General features: G+C 36.1%; 1 protein-coding gene across 1 annotated transcript in view; it reads left to right on the forward strand.

Moving 5' to 3' along the window:
- Naa20A (N-alpha-acetyltransferase 20 A) overlaps positions 1-23860 on the forward strand; it is a 115190-nt gene that overhangs the window by 76763 nt on the left and 14567 nt on the right. The window contains exon 5 of the mRNA XM_090399172.1: positions 18476-18612. Within this exon, the coding sequence (XP_090255298.1) occupies positions 18476-18612 (137 nt within the window). The remainder of the gene's footprint in view (positions 1-18475; positions 18613-23860) is intronic.

A 23860-nucleotide genomic window follows, 5' to 3' on the forward strand; every position in this document is an offset into this window, starting at 1 on the left:
GGGTAAGCATTTTGGAGTCCGTGAATCAAATGTCAGATCTATAAAGAAAAATAAAGAGGCTATTAGAAAAGTGGTATGTTCTGGAACAAAATGGAGTTCGAATTTATCATCATACACAAGAGATGTTCTAGAAAAGGTCAAAAGAGCTTTAGTGATGTGGATAGAAGATAATGTACAAAAAAGAATGCAGTTGACGGAAATTCCATCAAGCAATCAGCATTGAGATTTTATGAACAGATTTAAAAAACTGTAGCCAGATACTTCATCTCAATCGAGGAAAAAATATGAATTTCATGCAAGCAATGGTTGGCTGGCTAAGTTTAATAAAAGACATGCTCTTCATAATATAAAATTAAAGGTTAAACGGCTTCTGCTGATGAAACAGTTGCTAAAGCATTTCCACAAAAACTTGCTAAAATAATTGAAGATGGAGGTTACACTCATGGACAACTTTGGAATATGGATGAAACCAGCCTTTTCTGGAAAAAAATGCCAAACAGAACTTACGTATCAAAAATGCAAAAAACTGTTGGTGGGTTCAAAGCAGCAAAGGATCACATAACACTCCTATTTTGTTCGAATGCTTTAGGAGATCGGATGTTAAAACCACTGCTCATAAATCGATCATTAAGACCACGCCCAATGAAAGGCGTAGATTTTCAAAAATTCCCAGTTCATTGGATGGTCAGCAAAAAAGCTTGGGTAACCATTGATATTTTCACTGAGTGGTTCCACAAACATTTTGTGCCAGAAGTTAGACGCTATTTGAATGACAAAGGTCTCGAATTTAAAGTGCTTTTGATTCTTGATAATGCACCCGGTCATCCTGCCACAGAACACCCAAATGTGTAATTTTTTTTTCTGCTGCCCAATACCACATCATTGATACAACCTTTAGATCAGGGTATTATTGCGACTTTTAAAACATATTATATCAGATGAACATTTCAGTACGTTTTGAACAAGCTAAACGATGATGAAACACTGTCAGTTATGGATGTGTGGAAAAAATTTTCAATCATGGATTGTATTGATCAGGTTTGATTATCATTATCTGAATTGAGACCAGAAACTATGAATGCATGCTGGAAAGCTATTTGGTCCACATGTGTTAAAGAGAATGCTCCTGTTCCCTTCAATCATACTGCAGAATTCCCCAATATAATAAGTTTGGCATGTGAAATTGGCGGAGAAGGATTAGATGATCTTATGTCGGCAGATATCGAAGAATTGTTAATTGATAAACCTCTTAGCGAAGACGAAATAGTGGAGATTGTTTCTGAGACTCCTGAAAGCGAAGAAGTTGATGATAATGATCAAGATAATCCTACTTTTACTGCTGATATTATTAAAGAAGGTTTTAACTGGCCACTAATTTAGGAAATTATTTTGCCTGACATGATCCAAATGAAGAACGTGCTGGAAAGTTTTCACGTGAGCTTAAATTGTTAATGTCTTTATACAGAGAATTATATCGTGACTTATCTAAAGCATCAACAGCGATTAATAACTGAGTTCATGCCTAAAACTACTGAAACAACCAGTGGTACTTTTGTTCAAGACATGACAAGAACAATTCCACAAGTTGAGGCGGAAGTCGATGACAATAATACCATATCTAGTAGTTCTAGTGACATTACAGTCTCACGAAAATGAACGCTTTCATGTTTATTGTCAGAAACTGATAGCGAATAACAATTTTTTTATAGAATCCTTAGCAAACAACTGAAATGAATATGTTTTTTTAAAGTTATTAAAATTCATTATATGTATGTGTGTTCTCCATGAAATATAAATAAAACTCTTATGATCCTAATGAATTTAATGTTTGTTTTTTTTCATTATTTTGCTTATATTTCAGGTTTGGAACCAATCTTCACTTTTTCTAAGGAGTCAGTAGTTCTTTTTATGCGAATTCTATTTACGCGTAAGCGTAATTTTTAGGACGTATCTGTCACATAAAAAGAGGTTTAGGTGTACCTGCAATTATTTGGTAAAAAGGTTCTGATAAGAATTTCAAAACTTTGAGAAGGGTATGCAGTTCTTATTTTAATTCAGTTTCTGAACAAGAGCTTTCCTTTAAAAATATTCAAAACAAAATTGATTTATTGCAGCACTTTGATCTTTTTCCATTGAAAACACTGATTGCTTTGGATATTATAACTTGCTAGTCTTAACTTGTCATTGTTTTTGTTTTTTTTTTGAACTTATTGAATTCACCATGAAGTTCTGATAAAATTTTATACCCCTTATATTCTTAGTCTCCAAGGCTTGTTTCTTGCTTTCAACTCCCCCCCCCCCCAAGTAATATATGTAGATTTGAGTCTATAGTTCACATCTGTAAGCTGCGCTTAAACTCTTTTTAATCCTGTAACTACACCAGATAACTCCCTGTTTCACATACCCTGTATATTCTTGAATGGGGAACCATTCTAAAGTTAAAATTTGGCAAGACTAAAATAACAAGTCTCTTATTTCTTTTTTATTATCTGCATGTAAATTCATGCACATCTTGATGCAGAAATTGATGTTGATATTGACTAATTCTTGTTCTGAGCAGAAATACACTAAATGCTTACTGTTGCTGTTAGCCCTGCCTTTTTCTTTAGTTTTTCCATAATATATTTCTAGATTTATGATTTGTCTGTTCTGCTATTTCTAATTCTGCTATTATAAAATCCAGTTTTAATTAAGTTTGTCATCCTAATGACTGGATTTCTCTACCTCCATACTATTGTTGGTTTCTTTGGGATCATAGGCAAAAGTTAGTCATTCTCAGTTTGACACTTTAAAATTTTGCTTACATTGCTCTTCTGTGTCTAACTGCCTCCTATAAAAGAAGTTTATCTTCATGCATAGTGCTGAATACTAGCCATCACTGCTGCTTATTTTTGAAGGCTTCCACCGGTATTAGTTCTTTGTTTCAGTAATACTATTATGTCCATATGGTGGCTTTGTAATTCTTCTGTGATCTCTTTTCCATTGATGTCCCCATACATTGCTAGTGCCCATCTTTAACCTGTGAGTTTTTCAAATAACGTTTGGTAATAACTGTTTACTCTGGTGCCATGGTGAAAATGTCAGGGTTCCTGTTTAACTGGGTGATGCACCAAGCAGCATGATGCTTGATTATGACATACCATGATAATTCATATGTAGTTTAAGCTAATGAAGAATATAATTTGGTCAGCTAAGTACTAAATTGATAACTGGTTACCCATTAGGAAGGCAAGGATAAGAGGAGAACTCTACATAGCCTTTAAAGGAATGCGGAGAACCGACCAGGGCTTCTGACCTAATGTCCAATCCTCACCTTCTCGTGGTGCACCCTGTTGGGTATCTACCTGGATACTGAATGAACGAGGATGGGCTGGCAATTTGGGATTTAGCCAACCAAATTGTATTCCTATTGGTTAAACCAAAATACAAAATGATGGTACAACATGACAAAATTTCATGCTGGCTGCAGCGTCACCCGGTTAAACAAGGCCCCCGTTGTTTTCACCAGGGAACCAGGCCGAACAGCGAAAAGTCAGCTATTGGAACCTCAACATCACCAGAGTTAAAGATCGGTACTATCGACATAAGAAGCCTGAATGGCAAAGAAATGGAGCTAGCGGGGGAATTAGATAAGTAACACATCGACATAATAGGGGTGACTGAAACAAAAAAGACAAAAACTGGTGAGATCTTTCTCAGCAATAAATACAAAATGTTATATTCAGGCAATGACAATCAAGGAAAATGATTAGCCATAGTATTCAACACAAAATATGAGGCTAATCTTCTTGAATGGCAGGCAGTGTCAAGTAGAGTGATTTGGGCAAGGCCCCCGTTGTTTTCGCCAGGGAACCAGGCCGAACAGCGAAAAGTCAGCTATTGGAACCTCAACATCACCAGAGTTAAAGATCGGTACTATCGACATAAGAAGCCTGAATGGCAAAGAAATGGAGCTAGCGGGGGAATTAGATAAGTAACACATCGACATAATAGGGGTGACTGAAACAAAAAAGACAAAAACTGGTGAGATCTTTCTCAGCAATAAATACAAAATGTTATATTCAGGCAATGACAATCAAGGAAAATGATTAGCCATAGTATTCAACACAAAATATGAGGCTAATCTTCTTGAATGGCAGGCAGTGTCAAGTAGAGTGATTTGGGCAAGGCCCCCGTTGTTTTCGCCAGGGAACCAGGCCGAACAGCGAAAAGTCAGCTATTGGAACCTCAACATCACCAGAGTTAAAGATCGGTACTATCGACATAAGAAGCCTGAATGGCAAAGAAATGGAGCTAGCGGGGGAATTAGATAAGTAACACATCGACATAATAGGGGTGACTGAAACAAAAAAGACAAAAACTGGTGAGATCTTTCTCAGCAATAAATACAAAATGTTATATTCAGGCAATGACAATCAAGGAAAATGATTAGCCATAGTATTCAACACAAAATATGAGGCTAATCTTCTTGAATGGCAGGCAGTGTCAAGTAGAGTGATTTGGGCAAGGCCCCCGTTGTTTTCGCCAGGGAACCAGGCCGAACAGCAAAAAGTCAGCTATTGGAACCTCAACATCACCAGAGTTAAAGATCGGTACTATGGACATAAGAAGCCTGAATGGCAAAGAAATGGAGCTAGCGTGGGAATTAGATAAGTAACACATCGACATAATAGGGGTGACTGAAACAAAAAAGACAAAAACTGGTGAGATCTTTCTGAGCAATAAATACAAAATTTTATATTCAGGCAATGACAATCAAGGAAAAGGAGTAGCTATAGTATTCAACACAAAATATGAGGCTAATCTTCTTGAATGGCAGGCAGTATCAAGTAGAGTGATTTGGGCAAATATCAGAATGGGGAACTGGGCAATGAGACTTAATTGTGCCTATGGTCCCACAGAAGGTTCTACTAAGGTAGAAGTGGAGGAATTTTTTGAGGCTCTAGAGAAAGCTACTGACACAATGAAAAAGGAAAAGTTGGTCCTTGTTGGGGATCTTAATAGCAGAGTAGGAAGTGATTGTCAGACATACAAAAATGTTTTGGGAAAATTTGGAGAAAAGAGCAAAGCTTATAATAATGGCAAATACCTGTTGGATATCTGCTCAGGACATGGACTGATTATTACTACCACCATGTTCCAACATAAAAATGTGCACAAATTCACATGGAGAGAAGAGGCAAGGAATAAGAAAACTCTCACTGACTATGTTATTGTTGATAGTGATGTTTCCTCCCTGGTGCAGGACACCAGAACGTACAGAGAATTCGAAATTGGAAGTGATCACTATTTAGTCTTGAGCAGGATAAAATTGAATTTCATATTGAAAAGAATGACATGTAAGAAAGTTTTAAAGCGAATAAAAGTCGAGCAGCTCTCAGATGTGAACTGTAGACTAAAATATACAAAGATTATTGAAGGAAAAATGAAAGAGTTTGAGAACAGGAACCAAAACTTGGAGATTCGGTGGCAAGCCTTGAAGAAAACCCTGATTGATTCATATAGAGAGGCATGTGGTGAAGTTGTCTGCAAGGATAGAAAAATTAGAACTCCCTGGTGGACACAGGAAGTTAAAGAGGCAGTGAAGGAAAAGAAGAAAGCATATCAAAAGTTCCTGGCAAATAAGTCCACATGTGCTCTTAGAGAATACAGAGACAAATGTAAGAAATCTAAACAGTGTGTAAAACTAGCTAAACAAAAGGCATCGGGGGACTTTGGCAAGAACATAGAAAATAAATATCAAGAAGATGGCAAAATATTCTGGAGGTTGTTGAAGAAGCTGTCTTCTTGAAGTTGTCAGTGTTTTTTACCAGCACAGTGGTAAAAAAACACTGACCAGGCATGCAGTCAGGAATACATATCCATACTTGAAGTAGTAAAAGCCATCAAAGGCTTGAAATGTGGAAAGGCAGCAGGAGTAGATGATATTCGACCAGAAATGCTGAAGTATGGTGGTATAAGAGTCTTACAGTGGCTGCACTGCATAGTTCAGAATGCCTGGACAGAGGATAGAATTTCCAATGATTGGAGTAGAGCTCTCATAGTACCTATGTATAAAAAGGGAAATAAAACTGAATGTGAGAATTACAGAGGTATATCGCTATTGAGTGTTCCTGGTAAGATATATGCAAGTATACTTGAGAAACGGTTGAGAAGAATTGTGGAGGAAAGGCTTGGTGAAGAACAAGCTGTATTCAGGTCAAATAGTGGCTGTCAGGATCAGATCTTCACTTTACGACAAATAGTGGAGAAATCATGGGAATATAACAAAGATCTATATTTAAGTTTTGTCAATTTGGAAAAGGTATATGACTAGGTGCCAAGAGAGAAGCTATTCAATATGCTGCAGTTATATGGTGTCAATGGGGCATTATATCAAGCAATACTTAGTCTTTATTTGAGTTGTAAGTCAGCAGTTAGAATTGAAGGAAGTACAGAAAGATGGTTTAATGTTAAATCTGGTGTGCGACAGGGATGTACATTATCCCCTCTGTTATTCATTATCTATATGGATCACATTATGAAGGAAAGTGGTATTAAACATGATATCAAAATTGGAGATGTTAATGGCAGCTCTTTGCTTTATACGCACGATGTTATACTTCTAAATAAATCCGCTACAAGTCTGCAAGATTCTCTGACTAAATTGAATAACTGCTGTAATAGATATGGTATGAAGGTCAGCAATAAAAAGACAAAGACAATGAAAATAGGCAGAATCATTGAAAATGTCAACTGTGTTGTGAATGGAGAACCTGTGGAACAAGTAAAACATTTCAGCTACTTATGCACGATATTTAGTGAAGATGGTAAATTAAATATGGAAATAGACAACAGAATCAACAAAGCTGGTATGGTAGGCAGTCAATTGAATAAATTCATATGGAATAAGAGAGAAATTAGTCGGAACACTAAATTAGCTGTATAAAAAACAGTCTTGAAACCAGTTTTAACTTATGGAACTGAGATCTGGGTCAGAAGTAAAACACTTGACCAAAGACTAGAGACCGCAGATATGAGAGTCCTGAGAAAGATTAGAGGCATGAACAGATGGCGTCAATGGCAATATCATATTAAAAATGAGGATATTAGGAAAGAACTTGACATTGTCAGCATCCAGGAATGCGTTAGCAGAGCTATTCTCAGGTGGTATGGTCACTTAAATAGAATGGGAGAGGGAAGATTAGCTAAACAAGTGTTCTCTGCCAGGTTGGCAGGAAAACGACCCAGAGGAAGACCAAGATATAGGTGGATTGATACGGTACAAAGTGCCTTAGACGATAGAAATATAAGATCTGATAATGTTGGAGTCTTGACAAGTAACTGACTGATTTGGAGGAAAATTGTAGATAGGAAGTTAGAAATGATGTAAATTTTTCATGTAGTACTATCATATCCTGTACACCCCTTGAGGGTACATGGCAGGAATTTGATGATGATGGATTGTATATTGCCAGAAACGCTGGTCACTTCTCAAGAGCTCCTACCAATTAACTAACTACTGATGAACATGTTTTATTTGAGAAAATAGGATTTTTTTTTCTAAATGTATTCATAACCTTTTGTGTTATGCATTTCAAATTATGATTTCATTTTAAAATTTATATAATGATATAATGAGCATCAAAAAACGATGCTTCTGTATCATCAATAGGATGTGAAACCTACCTCTCCAACCAGTCTAGAATGCAATGAATTTTTATAAGGGCTTTTTTAGCTAAAAGTAATTTTCTGATCTCATATGGAGATGGCAAAGTTTTTCATCTAAAGACAAACTGGTCAGACAATACACATAATTGACAGGTATAACATTTCTAAAGGTGAGGTTAACTGCCTTATCATAGCACTAATTAGATTTCTTTGGAGTCATGTTACTTATAGATGGCAGGTCATTGAATCTAGCATTGCAAGATAAGGCATCTTTTAATTGCTAAACTAGACATGTTGTAGTTGAACACCACAATGCTATTTTAAGGCAGTATAATTCTCACAAATCTCTGTTCAGGATGGGGTGGGTTAAATCAGATGTCCATAATTTTTTCCTGTTTAAACCTGCATCCAGTGGTGGCTTGTGTTCATAAGCACTGCAACATTGCAGCACCCCCAACAAAAAATACAAACAAATTAAATTTTGTTTGTTTATAAATAATAATAATGCTTACAACATTATATAAATGCAATACAACATTATCTAACATGGTATCTGGTAAATGGCAGCTAATGAGGTGACAGTTTATCTTTTGTAGATGGCAACAGATGAGAAATTTTGTTGATTGGAAAATATGTGGGAATGAGATGATACTTCAAAATTCTACCAATAGGTTGGAGATGCCAAAAATATAAGGGATTGGAACCCTGTGGTCTGTTGAAGAATCCTGAAGTGTTGGAAGTCAATTATCTGCTGAATTTGATTAGGGTTGTAACCATTAAATTCCATTAATGTTTTGATAGTGAGAAGTTCTTGTTGTAAGCTTGAGGGAGGGGAGCCCACATTATGTGCTCTATTAATTAAAGACTTGATAACACCAATTTTTTGAGAGGTGTGATGAGCAGACTTTTGATGAATGTATCTGCCAGTAAAGGTGGGTTTTCGATAAACACTGTTTGATAAATTAATGGAGGCTGTGCGCATAAGAAGGATGTCGAAGAATGGTAAACTACCAGCCTTTTCTTTTTCCATGGTGAATTGAATGCGTGGGTGAAGGCTATTGATCTGTTGTAGGAAAGTGGTAAGTTCATTTCAGAATCAGGCCAAACAGCAAAGACAGTATCAACATAATGAAACCAATGAGAGGGTTGGGGATGAATGGATGAGAACAAGGTATCTTCCAGACAGTTTATAAAATACTTTGCCAAAGGTGGAGACCGAGGGGCTACCCATGGCAGTGCCTTCATATTGTCTATAGATCTTGTTTTTCCAGCTGAAATATCCTGTATAACAAATTCAAAAATCTTTGCAATATCAGGAGGGTAATTATTATATTAATAATTTAACAGTGTCAGATAATGGAATGTTGTTAAAGGGCGAAACAATGTCAATACTGACTAACAAATCCGACTCTTCTATTTGAATATCCTTGATTTCTTTCAAGAAAATGTGTGAAATTCTTGATGAATGATCTGGATTGTCCATAATTTCATCAATCCCATTCATCTCCAGTATTTCAGAACTGATTTCAAGAATTCTGAAGAAATATGATTTAGTAACGACTTTTATTCCTATTAATAAACTCTGAACTTATTTCCCCTCTTCTAAAGATAAACTCTCATCTATGTCTCTTCTAGGTGTATAGCAAGTTCCATGTGACTGCCATCTTTCCTATTTCAGGTAAACTGGAAGCTCAATAGAAAAAAGAATACAAGAACATCAATCATATATTTTCCACAAAAAAAAAAAAAAAAAAAAATCAATAAGTCTGGATTAGCTCAACTTGGAATAGAGGCAGACCACAACATTTTTTGATCTGGAACACAGCTTCTACATAGATGTGGGTACAAATTTGAATGCCTATTTAAGCAGAGTGGAGTGCTGAGGCCTTGCTTCACTGCCCTAACTTGAATCGGAATGACTGCCTAACCTCATCAAAAACATGGGAAAGTTTGATTCAAATAACATGTCATTAAAGTTTTTTTATACTAATTATTGACCAAGAATGATGTTTAATAAAGACATTAGGCCTTAAGAAACCAACTAGATACTATATCTATCTGATGATCTGTTTAATGTGATATTATAAATTATTAATATATGTGTGTATGTGCAATTTATTTTACACTTTTATGATTTAACCTTTTCTTCAGTGAAAGCATAACACTATTAGCGATTTGACATCACGTGGCTCGTTCTATTTCAAATAAATCAATTGTTTGCATTCTACCTTGTAACAACTTTTAAGCCACTGGCAATGATCTGTTAATTTCAGATTGAAATATATGACAGTATATTTAATAAATAATACTTTTACCTTGTGTGTGTGTGTGTGTGTGTGTGTGTGTGTGTGTATTGTATAGAACTATGGCACGAGTTTCTCTTAAAACTAGAATAAATACCATCATTATGCCAAATCAGGACTGACTGACCCTGCATTGGACAGACACCCTGAGAATGAAGCATCAGTACTATGTATATTTTTCAATTCTAAGAGACTATTTTTTGACTTGGTGTAAGCAGTGAAATACTCAACATTAATTTATTAAAAATTTAAAATGATCATGTACCACTTTCAGTCTGACAGGTGTAAACTAGTTTGAATCCATCTCTGGGGGGTTGATACTATAGTTCTTTTGTCCAGTACAATCTTGAATTGTTTCTGTAATTATTTGATTGATAGTGCACACAAAACCAGTCTGTCCAAAATATTTAATGTTTATTTTATTACTATGTCAAACTGTGCCATTTGTAACATTTACTTTTACATATTTTTATTTATTGTTTGTGATGTTACTTTTTACTTTCAATATATTTGCCTCTTACTTATTTTTGGGTCTACTTGATCTTGTACAAAATGTATGTGCTCTAATTTCTGACTCACTTATAATACTATTATTCTACTTCTGTCCATTCATAATCTACTTAGCTTGCTCCCCCCTTTTTCAATTTCGTATCTTCTATCAAGTCCTGCACAGTTGTCAGAGGATTTTCTGTGCCTCTGGCGATCCCAGCAGCACTTAGCATTTTATAAGGCTTGGGATCTATTGGATATGCATGAATCCCTTGTGTCTTATGATAAGTAAGTCAATTAGCAGGCTTTTGCTTATCCCGTGAATTAAATTTTGTCCTCCCCTTTTCTATCTTCATTTCCCCCTTTTCAAGTTTCGTGCCTCCTACCAGTACATACTGTTCACTATTGGGTGAGGCTCCCTTCTCATGTTCTTTTAACAGCTCAGTCAGGAAATCCAGCCTCTCCAACACTCTGCTCAGATGAGACTTCACTTCCTGCTTGATTAAACTCTCCACCTGATCAAGCGTGAGTAGTCTTCTCAGTCTTAACTCAATATCCTCAGTTACACAATCTGAGTCAGTTTGTGAGGCTTCCCTCTCAGTGCAAAATTGAGTCAAGGGGACAGTGACTGGTTCCAGAAATCTTGCTTGTCTGAGGGCAGAGGAGTGACTAATAGCTCTCAGTTTGTCTTCTTTTTCTCTTACTGCAAGATTACATTCTTCTAGATTAGGAATCCTCTTTTTGTATGCGGCCTACTTTAGCTCATCTTTTATTCCTAACCTTAACTGGTGGAATACCGCCCAGTCAAGATGAGGTTTATCATCCTTGGAGACACTTAGACCTTTTGCAATTGTCAGAAGTCTATTGTAAAAGTCCGTTCCACTGTCCTTCATTTCTTGAGAGCAGGTCTGCAATTATGCCATTAGTTAAACTGAATCAATATCTATCATCTGTACACACAATCTAGGCTATTAACATAAAGCAATTTACTTACAAGTTCACAATATCATGTACAGTCCTGGATCCAAAAGGGTTAAGGGTGAATTCTGCTGGTGTTCCTTTCTCAATCTTGTGCAACAGCTGTGATCGGGTACTTCCAATGGTTGTCGTTTGGGCTTACGCTTGTTTCTTTGGAGAACTGGGAAGTCTAGGTGTCCTTGAACTTAGTGTATTCTAAAGTGATCCTAAGTATTGGGGACGAATACAGAAAGTTCTTGGTCCTTCCGACCCGTTTACTCCAAAGTAGAATTAACAGTTGAAAATCCGACCAATTACCAACCCTTCTCAGCTCCTCTGCGAAACTAAAAAATGATACGACATCGTCATTGTCGTCACCAGAAAATTGCAGGATGACAAGGTGAGGGTTTATAGTATGAAAAAATTCCTTGTCGCCCATCGTGGCATTAATTGATGGGTCACTATTTGTAACTTCACTATTCATGATTATAAAGTTTCTCAAAAGTTAAGATTTATAACTGCCTGACCTGTTACTAAAACTGTCTCAAAATCCACAATATTCTCGGTGTTATTTAAATGGATTAAATCCTGTCGGCTGCACCATTTGTCATAATTTTTTATGTTTATTTTAACTAAGACAATTAATGTACAAAAGTAATGGGACATATCACGTGCCTGATTTTCCACATATTCATTAAGACAATTCACTTAGGTTACTAAATAAAGAAACTGTTTTTACACTTAACTTAGTGGACATGTGGATGGATTTTTTTACAAATATATCCCTGCTCTCTACCTTATTAATATTAGACAAAATTATATTATAAACGTTTTAAGCATTATGTAACACAAGCATTGTTCAAGTTTTTCTGTAATTTTTTTCCTATATCAAATGTTGTATTCTGTATTATTTTGCTTGCAACATTTACGAGACTTAAGATTTCATACCAAACATGAACAGAGCAAATAATTTTAAACGAATAAATCTTTGAAATTAAGTTGTCTGCCTGAACTCTAGAACTGATATCTTCAGTTTCATCTTCTGTAATATCAAAAAGAGCCTGGTAAATTTCCTTGATATTATTTTTAAGTGATTTTATTGCTTTTTTTTTTTAATTTATTATTATTATTATTATTATTGTTCTGGGAAACTCCAAGGAGTCGACAGACTCATCGAGGGAGGCCCTAACATCATGTCAAGAACAACTATTCAACATTCACACAGTATCTATCATACCTTGCCTTGAACTCATTCACGGTCGTAGCACCCACAACAGACTCTGGAAGCTTATTCCACTCATTTATCACTCTCCAACTAGAGAACCTAGCTCTAACACCCTTGTCAACCACGCTCTTGCCCAGCTTCCATGCATGGCCCCTAGTCCTCCCACCACCAGTCATATTTTCAAAAATATCTTCTGGATCAATCTTATAAAAACCCTTCAGTAATTTGAATGTCTCAATCATATCACCCCTCCTTCGCCAATCGTCCAATTTCTGCAACCCACAAATCTTCAACCTATTCTCATAAGGTTCATTCCACAGACCTGCTATCATCTTGGTCACTCGTCTCTAGACCCTCTCCACTTCCTCCCCATCACGAAGAAACCCTGGTGCCCATAGCTGGGCACAGAAGTCCAGATGGGGTCTTATCAAGGCTCGATACAGAGGAACAACAACTTGTTCGTCTCTGCATGTTAAAGTATTTTTCAGAAGCCAAGTGATTTGGTGAGCTGTTTTAGTTACTTTTGCAATGTGCCCCCTAAACTTCAACTCCCTATCCACCAACACTCCCAAATCCCTGGCCTCATCAATCTCCTGGAGTATGATTCCACCAAAGCGATATACTGCTGCTATTCTTTTCACCCCAAAGTGCATAACCTTACACTTTGCCACATTAAATTGACATCCATTTTTCCTACCCCAGTCCTCCAAACTATCCAAATCATCCTGTAAAATTTTGACATCTTGTGCACTCACAATTGCTCTACCCAACTTTGCATCATCAGCAAACAAGTGAACACTTCCTCTCAGATCCTTTCCAATATCATTGATGAACAAATTGAAAAGCAGTGGTCCAAGAACAGAGCCCTGTGGCACTCCACTAGTCACAAGACATCTTTTAGACTCCACTCGTGAATAAACCACTCTTTGATATCTCTCCTTCAACCACCCTCTTATCCATCTCACCAACCCTATATCTATACCCATCTGCTCCAGTTTACTGATTAGGGTTCCATGTGGTATCCTATCAAAGGCCTTGGCAAGGTCCAGTAGTATCACTGTAAACCCATTACCCCTATCCAGTTCAGCCGTCACTGTGTTATAAAACGTTAGCAAGTTACTGAGGCATGATCTACCTTTCACAAAACCATGTTGTCCCCCATACAATATCCCATTTTCATCTATCCAATCCTGTATTCTTTTCTTGACTAATTTCTCTAAGACCTTGACAATGATTCCTGATATGCTAATCGGTCGGTAATTTACAACAGCAGTCTTGGAACCACCTTTATGCAGTGGAACTATTTTTCCCTCCTTCCACCCGCTCGGGACTAACCCAGACCTGAGACTCAAAATAAACAAAATGGTCAAGGGTACTGACAATTCTTTAGCTGCTTCTCGTACAACACGAGCTGGTATACCATCCAATCCCACAGATGTATTGACAATGAGGTTATGCAATAGACTACTCACCTCCACTTCATTAACCACAATTCCCGTATAATCTACTGGTTTATTCGTTTCTGCAATGTCACCACCTGGACGATATACTTTTGCAAAGTGCTCATTCAGTAACTCAACTATCTCAACTGATTCAGTTACCTCCCTACCATCGGCATTCTTTAAAATCAATCTGCCATGTATTTTTTTCCTTTTACTTGCTATATATCTAAAAAACTGTTTAGGATTCTCTTTAGCCTGCATTGCCAATGTTCTTTCGTAATCCTTTTTTGCTTTTCTTACCATACTCGTCACCCTTCTGGCCTGCACTTTATACCGTTCATGTGCCTGCTGGTCACCTTTCTCCTTAAATTCCCTCCATAGTTGTTTCTTTTTTTGCAACTCAAGCTTAATGGTGTTATTCATCCATTTAACCCCTACTTGATTTATTATTCGGACTCTAGATATACAGTCAGCCATTGCTTCATGCAAGCACTTCTTAACTACCTCCCATGCACTATCAACTTCTAGTCCTTGCAGTTGTACATGCCATTGCACTGAACCAATCAAACTCCTAAGCTTGTCATACTTTCCAGCCCGATAATTCCACATGTACCCTGTCTTAATTGAAAATTCTACACCTTTAGCCACCTCCCAAGTTATCACTCTCACCGATTGGTGACAATGTGGTCATATTTGTTACAGCCAAATCCTCAGATGTAATTACTAGGTCAAGCACTCTCTGACCCCTAGTATTTTCCATTACATGCTGTCGCAGATAGTTATCCCTTAATAACCGCATAAAATCTGTTCCTTCCTCCCTTGTGTCCTCTCCTCACTCCAATCAATGCGACCATAGTTGAAATCTCCCATAATAATCACCCTCCTTCCACCCATTTCTTCTATTTGCTTGTGCATACTGTCACCACCATCTTTTCCATCACCTGGTCTATAGCAGCACCCAATTGTATATTTAGTTCTGCTAGCCACAATCTCGCACCAAATGGCCTCAAATGTGCTCTTTTCTCTATCCTGCAATTCAACTTCTATTCTCCTTGGCTGGAGCTCATCAGCTATCATCAACAATACTCCTCCCCCCATTTTATTCTCTCTGTCATTCCTGAACACACTATACACATCACATTCAATCCCACTAGTTATATCATCTACAGTCAGCCATGTTTCACTAATACCTATAACCTGTGGTCTGGAAGTGCCAACCATGGCCAAAAACTCTTCCTTCTTGTTCCTAATACTCCTAGTATTAGTGTACATGAATTTAAGACCCCGATTAGCCCCAACCCTACCTTGATGCCTTATATTAACTATCCCACTCAGATTTGTTGTCCTTATTTGCTCTGGCATATTATATTCATTCTTACATTCAACTGCCTCCATAAGGACTGTATCTCTACTCCCCCCCCCCCCCCCCCAACAAATCTAGTTTCCCTGAATTTGCACATCCACTACATTCAGCAACACTTTCTCAAGTCTTCTTACACCGTAACCATTCAAATGCAAGCCATCCATCTTATATAGATCCTTTCGCCCATCAGACTCACTCCACACATCCACAAATTCCACACCACTCGTCATACATAACCCACGCATAAAGTCATTCGTAATTATAGCCCTCCTTTTAAACATTTCACTGTCATACCGTGGCAAAAGACTAATCATTCTAACTCTCTCACTCTTTTCTTTTGCTACCTCAAACAATTCATTCAGGTCTTCTATCATATCCATTTTATCTCCTTTCAAATCATTCGTACCTGCCCCAACAATCATTTCTTTCACCCTTTCCTTTTGCTCTCTAATAGACGCAGTTACGTCCTTTATGGTCGCACCAGGTTGGTACGATTTTGTCAAATCCTCTACTAACACACCTCGTACTAACGAGTCTCCATACAGCACTCTATCCTTCATTTTGTTCATGTTCACATTCATACGTCTATTTTTCCTGTCATACCTTTTATTATTGGTTGGTTCATTCAGTCTACTTTTGTTCATGCACTCTAGCTGTGTTTTGCTCTTTCTATCGCACTATTCAACAATGCGATCTCACTCAATGCATCTATCTCATCTTTTTTGTTCTCTGAGAAACCATTTATACTATCATTCACACTTTCTACATTCACACTCTCACAATTTTCATGTACAACCTTGCCATTTCCTGTCATATCCCTATTTCCTTCATTCTGAAGGTTGACAAAAATATCACACTCACGATCCGAAATACACTTCATTTCCTCATTCTCCCTACATTTTCTACACACATTCAATCCTTTATCATCTAACCACACTCCGACCGCACTCCGCAAAGCGTACATTTCACAGCTAGTACACTGACTCAATTTCTTTTATGCTACCGTTCTTTGATAACGATGCCGAACCTTCATTACGGGCCGCCATTTTCCTTCGCACAGGTGCCATAATTATTTGCAACGTGTTTTGTCAAATTATACGTTATAACACACCAAAAATAGATGCACTAAAATACGCAAGGCAAACAAAACAAAACTACACAATATTAAGTAATTTGTATCGATAACTGAAAATGATACGTATCTTATCTGGAGCTTGCACGAACACTACACATTACGAATTCATCTAGCGGCGACTTCCCGACATAGAGTATGTTATTATGTTAATTTATACAATTTTTGCTGAGTCGATGCTTACTCTGTGAAATAAAATCTGTAGTAATATTGATAACGTTTCACTTCAAACAAAGTATAATAAAACTGGTGATGTATTAAGTTAAAAATATTTTTAGATTATTAAGAATTCATAATAATTTGACTGATTTTAAATTTCATTTTTATTGCATTAACTATCACTAAAAACACACACATACTAACATCAATGATAAGTTTTAATGCGTAAATATTTCATCCCAAGTATCTCGGGACATCCTCAGTACAGTAATTCAAGCAATACTAGGAATAACATACAGTTAGGGCTCATGATTACAATGGAATCTTAATATGCATGCAGTAGTGTATTATTGAATTAAATTAAAATATTTAAAAAACTGAAGAAAAAAAAAATAATATATATAAAGAGATTATTTTACACAATTTTGTATGACAATTTCCCATACTTTAGGAATAGCAAGAACGTCATTGTGGTTTAAATTTGTTCTATATGGGAAATTGTCATACAAAATTGTGTAAAATAATCTCTTTATATTTGTTATCTTTCTTTCTTTTTTTCAGTTATATTTTAATTCTATAACAAGCTACTGCACGCATATTGATATTCCATTGTAATCATGCTCCCTAACTGTATGTTATTCCTAGTATTGTACAGAAAAGTACAAACATTTCTGATACTGAGGATGTCCCAAGATACTTTGGATGAAATATTTGCATATTAAAACTTATCACTGTGGTTAGCACTTGTGTTTTTTAATGATGAATTCACCATAGGTTTTATCGTTTAATCACCCAACCGGCCAAGACGTATATATACGTCAAAGTTACCATGAATTGCAAAATGCCTAATAAAATTGTAATATCATTGATAAATGTGATGGATACAAAGTGTATAGGAGTGGTGTATTTTATCCATATTGACGGCGATGTGGTTAAAGAATTGCATTAACTATAATTTGTAATTTATATAGTACGATATAATTCAAGAATAAGAAAATTTATATATATATATATATATATATATATATATATATATATGTTTTATTATTTCCCATGGTGAAATGGTGCCCCCTCATCTTCAAGCGCCCTTGTGCTGGGCACAACTGCATCGCGCGGCCCTGTATATCATTGGCCTTCCTTCCAAAACTTCCTGGATTTACTGGAAGCGCTCGTACGTCACCCACACTTACGTTAGGTTTTGGCAGCAAAACTTCTATAATTCATTGACCTTTGAGACTGTTGTTGACCTTCAGTTTACTAGCCTAATCCTGTCTGATCTTTTTAGTTACAATTGCTTGTGGTTCTACATTGTTATTCTTAAATTATATTACAATTTTTATTATATTCAGTAGGTTACATACATTTCTAATTATGTGTGTTTATGGCCCATGTAAAATCGATATAGTTGAAAAATCAATTTATACTTCACCACAAGAGATTTTACACCTATTCATAGGGCTGAACACCCACACACTGGGGATAGCAAGATGAACATATTTTACTCCATAATTTCTGATAGTATATAATCTCCCACTCCAAGGATGATGTTATTTGAAATCTTGGAAAATAATAGCAGCAGGTTAAATTATATTTATTTTTGTTCTTTTGGTGTTGTGTATTAATATCGTTAAATAATTAAAATGAATTTTGGTTTTGATTTTTTTTTTTTTTTTTTTCATTTTTATTAGATTTGAGTATTTTAATAATTTTTCTAAGCTGTCCAGATGGGAATTGAGGAATATTTATCTTCTGCAGGAAGAGAGCTTATTTTGTTGACCTGTTTGTCCGTGTATCCAATAAAGTAGCTGTAGATATGTACAAACAGTTGGGTTATAGTGTCTATAGGCGTGTTTTAGAGTACTATTCAGGAGATCCAGATGAAGATGCTTTTGGTAAGTTTATAAGTAAAATTAAAAGATCTTTCTCATTTCTCTCAGGGGGGAGAAAATGCTGGGTAGTTTTCTTTAGACTGACTGCCATTTTACATCATTATTTAAGTTAACATGAGTTCAGTTCCAGCTTTATTAAGAACCCCTCATTTTTTAGTTAAATATTGTATTCTTTTTTTTTTCTTCAGGAAAACAGCATCATAATTTGTCAGTTTTTGACTTAGTTAATATTTGCATAGTAGTCAGTTTATCTCCTGTAAAGTTTTATTGCATTATGTGCTTGTTAATTAATGTTTTTAATTATTTATTTTCAAATTGAAAACATTATTTTCACTCTTATATACTGGGTCCAAAACCTAAGAATGAACACTATTTCTGAAGATTACAACTGCAGATGCAGATGGATCAGCTCATTGCAAATTGTATAAGTGATGATTTCAAGTAGAAAGTGGGTACACATTCAGATTTTGGAATCCATGGAAAGGGATCACATAGTATCACTCAACAGGATAAAAAGCAAAATGCTGCACTTGGCGAATTGTTTTTGAAGGAAACGTTTCATGAAGGAATAAAGTTGCAAACTTGGATGTCTTCTAATGTCTCAAAGACATTATTTAGATGATTTAATGCCAGAAAGAATTATTGGAAATCTTGAAGAAGTCGGCAGATTTACTGATATTGTTAGAGAGTATGTATGGAATCTCACATAGCATAGGTGCGTGGATATCTCGACTAAATGTAGGAAGACATCTGCAACAAGTAGGCCTATATGCCCGAAGGCCTGTAGTCTGCATCCCTTTATGCACAGCTCATTGTAGATCATGTTCGTTTTCAGTGTTGTTGTATCCAGAAAAACTGGACAAGACACCAGTTAGCTAATGTACTCTTTACAAATGAGAGTCGTTTTAGTCTTTCCTCTGATTCTAGATGACCCTTGATCTGACGTGAAAGTGGTACTGCTTGCCATCGCAAGAATATTCTTAAAAGGGATAGACATAGAAGTACTGGGGTCATGGTGTGGGGGAGGCATTATGCTTAAAGGATGTACTGACCTACAAGTGTTGGAAAAAGGGACTATGACTGGTGAATAATATTGCAACGAAGTTCATCAACATCATGTTCAATTATTTCATGATGCTGTCGATGAAGAATTCATTTTTATGGTTAACAGTGCTACTCCACATCGTACATGAGCAGTGGAGAACGAGAATATTAATCGAATTGAGTGGCCAACATGCTCCCCAGATCTCAGCCCCATAGAACACATTTGGAACTCTTGTTGCTGCTAGAAATTTCCCTCCATAAGACCTTGTTTGTTTTCTGTTTGTTTGTTCTGAAGGAGGTGTGGACCAGTTTTCCTCAAGAACTCCTGAATTACTTGGCGCTAAGCATGGTACAACTTTGTGAGAGCTACATTGCAGTTTGTGAAGGACATATTCCATACTGAAATGTCTGCATGGGAGAGGCATGTAAGCACTGTACATTAATTCCTTAACTATGTTCTTAGGAAATTTGTAACTTTTACCAAAAACATATTGCAATTTAATTATAAAAAATGTTAACATAATTTTTGTATAATATAATTTATTAGTATTCTGGCAATAAATTTATGTCCACATTTGACTGTGTTCATGAAAATGTTTTCATATATATATATAGAGGTAAAAATGTATTTTAATCTTTGCTTTTGGACACCAGTGTACTATTTTTGACTCTCTTAACTTCACTTCTGAAAGGAAGTAACTAAGTTTTGAGGTTTTTACTCATGGTGATTATCTTTACTTTCAGTAATATTCAGTATGTTTTTTAGGCAATTTATTTCTAAAATAAATTTTAATCAGCAATTTTAATAGCAAAGCTAGTATGTCAACTGATTTACTAGCCTTGTTGGTTGGTTACTTTATTGTGTTAAGATAATAAATTCATTAAAGATACCAAGAAATTATATACTCGATTTTAATCCTTTACCCAAGGAAGCAAAACAATGTTTTGCATGTGAAATATATTAATGTCTGAACTATTTGTATACAGAGGTTAACAACTTCACATCACTTGCCTTAGCATGTATCCATAATGCAAAGCACACACCCTTTTGGACACGTGTGAGGGTGGTCTGAAAAGTTCTCAGCCTCGACTGTAGATGGCAACACTATCAGCAAGATTTTTTTCCTAAGTTGGTACATCTGTCATAAGCATCCATGTGAAATTGCAAGTCATTGTTTCAAGTAGTTTGTTTTATACAGTTGTCTGTATCCCTTGAAATGCATAAAATTGAGTGTCATGCAGTTATAAAATTCTTTGTACAAGAAGGTTTACTGCCAAAAGAAATTCATTCAAAGTTCATAAAAGTTTATGGGCACTTTTCTCCTATGTTTTCGACAATTAAGAAATGGGCTGCCGAGTTTAAACATGGCCATACCAGCCTTGAAGATGATTCACATGAAGGACGTCCAAAAAGTGTAACACCACCAGAAATCATTGATCAAGTGCACAATATGGTATTGGATGACCGGCGAGTCAGAGTGCGTGAAATTTCTGAGACTATAGGCATTTCAAAAGAATGTATAGGATATATTTTGCACGAAGAATTGCAAATGAGAAAGCTTTGCACAAGATGGGTGCCACGCTTGCTCACAGCATATCAAAAATGCACTAGCATGAAAATCTAAACAGTTCTTGGAGTGTTTTAACAAGAATAAAACTGATTTTGTGCGTCGATTTATTACTATGGATGAGACTTGGATTCACCATTACATGCCAGAATCGAAAAACAGCAGTCAAAGCAGGCCAGTTGTTCAGCACCAAAGAAGACAGTCAGTTCCATCAGCAGGAAAGGTCATGACATCGGTGTTTCGGGATGCTTTCTTTATTAATTATCTTGAAAAGGGTAAAACAATAACCAGTGAATATTATTCCGATCTTTTAACCAGACTAGACTAAAAAATTAGTGAGAAAAGACCCAGTTTGTAGAAGAAAAATGTCATTTTTCATCAGGACAATGCACCTGCCCACAAAGGTGTTTTGGCAATGGGAAAATTAAGGGATCTGCACTATGAATTGTTGGAACATCCACCTTATTCCCCAGATTTGGCTCCCTTTGACTTCTATCTCTTCCCAAAACTAAAACTCTTCCTCGCTGGTCAGTGTTTTTCTTCAAATCAAGAGGTGATTGTAGCTGTAGAGGGATATTTTGCAGATCTTACTGATAACCACTACAAGGATGGGATAATGATGCTGGAGCATCGCTGGAATAAATGTATATCTTAATGGAAATTATGTTGAAAAATAAAAATAATTTTGAAATTATAAATTCGTTTTTTCATTATTAGGCCGAGAACTTTTCAGACCACCATCGTAAAATGCCATGTATAATGGGAAGGGCCATCCAGACTGGTTTTGACGTTTATTGAGGTCTCATCAGTGGAAGCTAGACCCAGGAGAGATACCAAGGTTGAAGTAATGCAGAAGTTATATATATCTCATATACATGTAGCCAACAGGTGCTAGACCTTATTAATAAAACTCTCTGAGTGAGAGAAAAATGTTGAAAGTAAGTTTTACCTTAAGGATTAAAAGCAAGTATATAATTTCTAGGTATCTTTAATGTATAGTAGAACTAAGGTAAAAAAACTTTCAACATCATTATTTCATCTTTCAACATCCAGAGATTTTTATTAATAAGGTCTAGCACCTTTTGGCTACTTGTTTATGAGATATATATGATTTCTGCAGTATCTCTCCTGGGTCTGGCTCCCACCGATGAGACCTTCCAGCTCTGGTTCCTACTGATGTGCTTTTGCACTGAAATGGTTGCTTCTGCTGAGATATGGTGACTCTGCTCAATGGAGGGTTTTTGTCTGTCTCTGAGTGGAGCCACTGCTTTGTAGTGACCTTTAAGGTCATTTAGTGAGGTTTAGAGTGTTCTTGCAGATCAGTCAGAGTTTTTGGAGTGGTATCCCCGCACTTAAGCATACCTCAATAAATGTTGAAACCAGTCTGAGTGGTGGCCCTTTGCATTATGGGATGCATGCTAAAGCAAGTGATGTGAAGTCATTAGCCTCTATATACAAGTAGCTCAGATGTGAATATACTTCATGTGCAAAACATTGTTTTGCTTCCTTGGATAAAGGATTAAAACGAAGTATATAATTTCTTGGTATCTTTAATGTATAGTAGAACCAAGTTAAACACTTTCAACAAGATACTAAATTATTAAAGTATATTAATTGAAGAGTTTAATCTTCTCCTTAATTTGTTAAGCTGAATAACCTGTCATAGCCAAGTAACTTGAATTTTTAAATACATACATTCTTTGGCTGATTTGTCTTGTATTGCCGGATATAAAATCCAATTTTCTGGGAAGAAAAAGCCCCTGCCTTCATACATGATAAGCTAACTCACCCTATGTTGAAAAGTGTAATAAAGGTTCTTTGTATCGTAGTCAGAATTTAAACCTAGGTCTTTCTATTCAAAGGTATTGTTGTCATTATTAAATTGGTTAACTAGGTTAATATTATTATTATTATTATTTGTCACCTCCAGGGAGTCCAAAGACTCATTGAGGGAGGGCACCTACTCCACAACACGGTTTCCACCACTCAAACTTTCCACCAACTGACCACAACCACACCAACGCCATCTACTGCCGACCACTACCACTAGTATTTCCATAGAAAATTACAAACATCCATGCCCACAGCAGGACTCGAACCCGCAGCCCTTTGGCTGGATAGTGGATACGCTAACCACTTGGTTATAATATGCTATACATTAATCTTGTTAATTGCGACAGCCGTTTGATTGGACTATTTCTAAAAAAAATATATATATATAGATATATAAAACAAGAATTTGCTTTGTTTATTTGGGACACATTGTTGTTTAATTGGGCTGGCTAGTAACCTCTACCACGTTGTGTTATTTAGCTAAAATTACATAATGTTGCTTCAAAAATTTGACATTTACTTTTCTGATAAAATGGGACTAATTTTTTCTTGACACACCAGATGATTCCCTGTGTTATAAACACACTGCACAGTGTGGATCAAAGAAAATAATGGATTATGTAATGATTTATGCTTTTCATATATGTCAAGATAAATAGTAATAGATAACAAGATTTTAGAACAGCTAAATTCATTTAAACTATCTAGGTTGTATGATTACGCATGAAAATGAAAAAGATATAAACCTGAAAATTGCAAAATATTTAAAAATAACAGGTGTAACTCTATATTTAAACCAAACCTAG

Source organism: Typopeltis vanoorti, chromosome 10, assembly GCF_054136105.1.
Source record: "Typopeltis vanoorti isolate ZY-2024b chromosome 10, IOZ_Tvanoo_1.0, whole genome shotgun sequence".
NCBI lineage: Eukaryota > Metazoa > Arthropoda > Arachnida > Uropygi > Thelyphonidae > Typopeltis > Typopeltis vanoorti.